This window comes from Ursus americanus, chromosome 4, assembly GCF_024610735.1.
Source record: "Ursus americanus isolate L20-20 chromosome 4, mUrsAme1.1.p, whole genome shotgun sequence".
Lineage (NCBI taxonomy): Eukaryota > Metazoa > Chordata > Mammalia > Carnivora > Ursidae > Ursus > Ursus americanus.
The window spans coordinates 96,058,427-96,062,958 of record NC_142130.1 but is presented as its reverse complement, the minus strand read 5'-3'; the positions used below and the strand labels follow the sequence as shown (position 1 = coordinate 96,062,958).

General features: G+C 57.3%; 1 protein-coding gene across 1 annotated transcript; it reads left to right on the top strand.

Moving 5' to 3' along the window:
• The first annotated feature begins 415 nt into the window (after window positions 1-415).
• TFF3 (trefoil factor 3) lies at window positions 416-3,581 on the top strand. The gene is made up of 3 exons (XM_045774203.2): window positions 416-789; window positions 2,093-2,239; window positions 3,378-3,581. Exons 1-3 carry the CDS (start codon window positions 708-710, stop codon window positions 3,389-3,391), a joined length of 243 nt encoding a protein of 80 aa, XP_045630159.1. The 5' UTR covers window positions 416-707; the 3' UTR covers window positions 3,392-3,581.
• Window positions 3,582-4,532: the final 951 nt, after the last annotated feature.

Below are 4,532 nucleotides of genomic sequence, written 5' to 3'. Positions count from 1 at the left end.
TTTTTTTTGGATTGTCTAATTTTCAAAATCTATTGCATGTATTCTATTTTTATCAAAATATTACAATTTATTAACCTAAATTTTATTAAAATATTGAATAAGTTTATTGAATACATTTATGGAAGTGTACTTAATGATGAAAATCAATCTTACTGTCAACAATAGAGACAGAAAGGACAGGATCTTAAGAGTTATGAGGGAGGAATGAGATCCGTGTGCACAGCGTGCCTGACTCACAGGCAGTGGGGTGTGACCCATCTTTTCAAGTCCCCAAGGCCGGTCCGGGACTCTGGGTGCTGTGGTCACTGAGCAGGGAACCTTCTGGGCTGTTCCTGGCTGGGTTTCTGGCTGCCGTCCAGCCCCACGCTGAGCCTTCATGCTGTCCCCGAGGCCAGGCTAGCCTGGGACTGACAGCCCTGCTCTCCGGAGAGGAGTGTTAATCTGGAGACTGGAGTCTGGCCTCTCAGCTGGCTTGCTCTGCACTGGTGGGGTCAGACCGCCCTGTCCCCCTCAGGAAGACGAGCCGCTGGGGGCTTCCCAGTCCTGTGCAGGGAAAAGCAGGTGCGGCCAGAGCCAGAGGGGAGGGCTGTCCCCGAACAAACAGAAGCCAGAGTACCTGTACAAACACAGCGGTATAAATGCGTCTTCTTGGCTGACGCGGCACATCTCTGAGCAGACGGGTCCCCGGAGCCCGCCCGCCCGTGACCATGGAGGCCAGAGCGCTCTGGCTGCTGGTGGTGGTCCTGGTGCTGGGGTCCTCCAGCTGGACAGCGGCGTACCAGGGCCTGTGTGAGTACTTCCTCTGACTTCCTCTCCACGCCGCAGGAAGGAGGGTGCTGGTGGCAGAGTGGGAAGGGACACCAGATCCAGGCTCGGGGGGACAGCTTGGGGGCTTGGGGAAGGTGACCAGACCCCCACGTGAATTAGTAACTGCCATTTACCGGACCCTACAAACTGGGTCTTACTGTTTCCATTTTACAGACAAGGAAACAGAGGCTCAGAAAGTTAGTAACTGACCACAGGCAACCCTCCCAGTCGGTGCTGGACCCAGGTTAGCACCCAGGTCTTCCTGGCCTGGCCGGCAGCCCCTGCCAACCCTACTACCCCATTGCCTTCTTGGCTGCAGATTTCTGAATTACCAGCTAGGTCTTGACGCACTGTGTGGACACATTTACCAACAGAAAGACCAATGAGCACAGTTTCTTCCAGAACATTTTCAGTACACACCAACAATTTCCACTCAGCCCTGGCCTTGCACCTGCAGGTGGGGGGTGTGGCCGTCCCATCCACCCAAGTTTGAAGAAATTAGGGTGTGGCTCTTATCAGGTGCCAAAGGCAGTGGTTCCCAGCCTGCGTGCCCGCCAGGGTCACCTGGACGGCTTTGCTCCTCCTGCTGCCCGGGAAGTGCCCCCCACACCACAGGGTCTCTGGGTTCCCAGCCCTAGTGAAACTCGGAAACCACTGGAATGAGGACTCACCCAGTGGCAGGGATAGAGAGGATTTGGGGGATTTCCTGTGGTTTCTGTTTTCCTAGGGAAAATCCCATTAGGTGACAAGGCAAACATTGCAGAACTTGAGACAACATAGTCTTGCTTCAAAAACAATTGTTGAGGACGCAAGGATGTGCCAGGAAGATGGGACACACCAAGCAATTGGGAGACAGGAAGACATGGAAAAGGAAGGGAAAACAGCATGCATTGTGGTTTTCTATTTTGAGTGTGCATCTCCTTTATACTATTCACTTTTTAGGGGGACAGTTCTTGTGGATAAAACAGTGACGGGGAACCTTGTTTCTGGGTTTGGGGGCCCCCAGATGGCCACGGGTTCCTGCCAGCGGGAGGGAACCATGGTGCGTGGACCCCCAACAGGGCACTGGGGACACACAGTGCAAGGGGCACCCTGGCGGAGGCCAGAGCTCCGACAGGGCAAGTAAACCTTCCGCGGGAAGAGCGTCCTCCTCGAGCAGGTGTTGGGGTACGGGTGGGGTCATGTGCTTCGAACTCAGAAGCGGGGGGCCCGCTGGCAAACGGATGTCAGCAAACCAACCCGGGGCCAGGCGGGCTCGGCGCTGACCGGGTGTCGTTTGGGACAGCGACGAACCTGTGCGAGGTGTCGCCCAAGGACAGGGTGGACTGTGGCTACCCCGAAATCACCTCCGAGCAGTGCAACAATCGGGGATGCTGCTTCGACTCCAGCATCCCTGGGGTGATCTGGTGCTTCAAGCCTCTGCAGGATACAGGTGAGCCGCCCCGCCTTCCCGGCATCCTTCCTGGGTCCCCGGAGGCCACACACGTCCGGGCAGGACACCCGACGCCGTGGCTGTCCATAGGCGGAGGCCTCAGTCAGAGGAGCCGTGCCCAGGGGCTGTCCCCTGCTGTCCTTCTGCCGAGCGGTTTGTGCCGACTCTAAAAGCCGTTGTTTCGAAAAGGTGTTCAAAGTCAAGGTGCTTTGTACAGGGAGCTAGTTTAAAACTACCCTGGAGAGGAGCAGAAAATGCACCGGTGTGCGAAGCGGGGCCAATGTCTGAAGCTACATTCAGCAAACAGCATTGTCGTTTGTGATGCGCTCCTGGTGGTGTAGACAGTGGTGGCTCTGGGCACGGAGCCTCGGTGTCTCTCTGCACCCCCCCATCTTCCCCCACTCTGCCTCCACCCAAAGTGCCCCCCTTCCCTTCCTCCTCAGTGCAGTGGGGTCAGGACAGCCACTCCGGGGAACCCCGAGTCAGCCGCAAGCAGGTGTCTGCACACACGGGGTGGGGCAGGGGTGGGGTGTGCAGCCCTGGCTCCGTCAGTCCCGTCCCACATTTGGGGCGTGACGTCTGCTGGAAGCCACCTGGCAGTCCCAATGCCAGCTCATCTTCTAAGAAGGACACAGGCGCCTACACAAGGCACCTTCCTGGAATCGGCACGCGCCCTTTGTCCCCAGTAATGAGGGAGTGGGGCCGCCTTCCAGCTGATGCCGGTGATGGGGCCCCGCCCACGGCCCCAGGCCTCCTGTCCCTTCTTGGCAAATCCAAGCAGAGGCTCAGATAAGGCTTTGGGACTAGGAGGGAGTTGTCCATTGCCTCTTTGCTGGCTGTCCCCATTCTTTGGGGGCCCCTCAGGGGGGAGAGATGGGGGTGTTACATCTTCTCCTTTGGGTGCTGACAGTGGCCCTGCCCAGGCCCATCCTTTCTATCACCTGCCAGAAGCCCTAGGTTCTGGTGGTACATATGGCTATTCTCCACGAGGTCGGACACTCAACACTTTCCCAGTGACTTGGGGAGAAAGCAGCACAAGGCGCTGACCTTGGAGACTGTCTTCACCTTCAGAAGCCCTGCACGTGGCGGGTGAGGCCGAGGCTGGTCATGGGGATGCATGCTTGTGCTTTGTTTCCAGAATGCAGATTCTGAAGCAACGTCCACTGGCCCTGGACACCCCGGGATACAACCTTCTGCACTCAGGGCACCTGCCTGTGTCCTCTGCCAGCTGCCGCGCGTCCCCGCTCTTCTCCCACCTGCTCCCGGCAAGCCCTGCTGCCAGCTAGCGCCTGGGGCCTGATGTCTTTACCAATAAAGATGCTGTACTCAGCCGTTCCTCTTTCCTGAGACTCGATGCTCTTGTGTTTTATTTCTGCCAAGGGGCTCTCCTTTCTCGGCCTCTCCCAGACGGGGGTGGCGGGAGGGGGTGCGAGTGCCTCTGGCCCAGAGCCTCCCAGGCCCCCCCGACCGGAAAGATGACCCCTAAGTAGCCGCATGGTTTGCGTGAGGCTGTCACCGGCCTCAGACCGCACCTGCCATGGCGGGGGGCCCTGCAGCCTTCTCAGGGCCACCACCTCGGGCAAACTCAGACAAGACATTTCAGATGTAAGGTGCAGAAAAAAGAAGATGATTACCGTCTTCCTTCATGGAGAGAGCAAACCAATAAAACCGTCTCACCAACTGGCACTTTTCTGTATTTATCTGCAAGTGAAGTGTAACTCCTGTGACTCGTTGGAGGCCTTCTCTCACCTGTTTCTTCTGAAAACGGATGTAGCTTTGTGAAGAAATGAGCTAGTCTCACCATGAGGATTCCATCCCAGGTTCTCAGAACGTCCTAACGACCCCTAGATACAGGGTTGTTCCCTCCGTCCCTGACTTTCTGGGACATGTATCTCCCCACCGCTGCTACGCGGGGCCCCCAGGTGGGAAGCTTAGCGCGCACCCCCTCTCGGGACGGGGTCCCATGGGCTGTTCTGCCGGCTGCGCTCCCTCGGCCAGAGATGCGATTCCCCGCGTGCTCCTTCCTTCCGAAGGGCCTTCAGAAGGTAGTGCAGCCCACAGAAGTGGGGTGTCTTGGTCTGAGTCACCCTCTTACTGAGAAAGAGACCCCGGCTCCCATCAGAACTCCTTGTTTTGGGACCTGCACTTGGGGCCAGGTCCCCAGAGCTGACAATGTCCCGGGAAGTGAGATATCATTACCCTTGCCTTGCAGATAAGGAAAGATAAGGAAAAAGACTTTGAAAGTCCCGTGCAATGGGGTCTGCTGCGAGGGGGCCACGGCAAGACGCCCAGG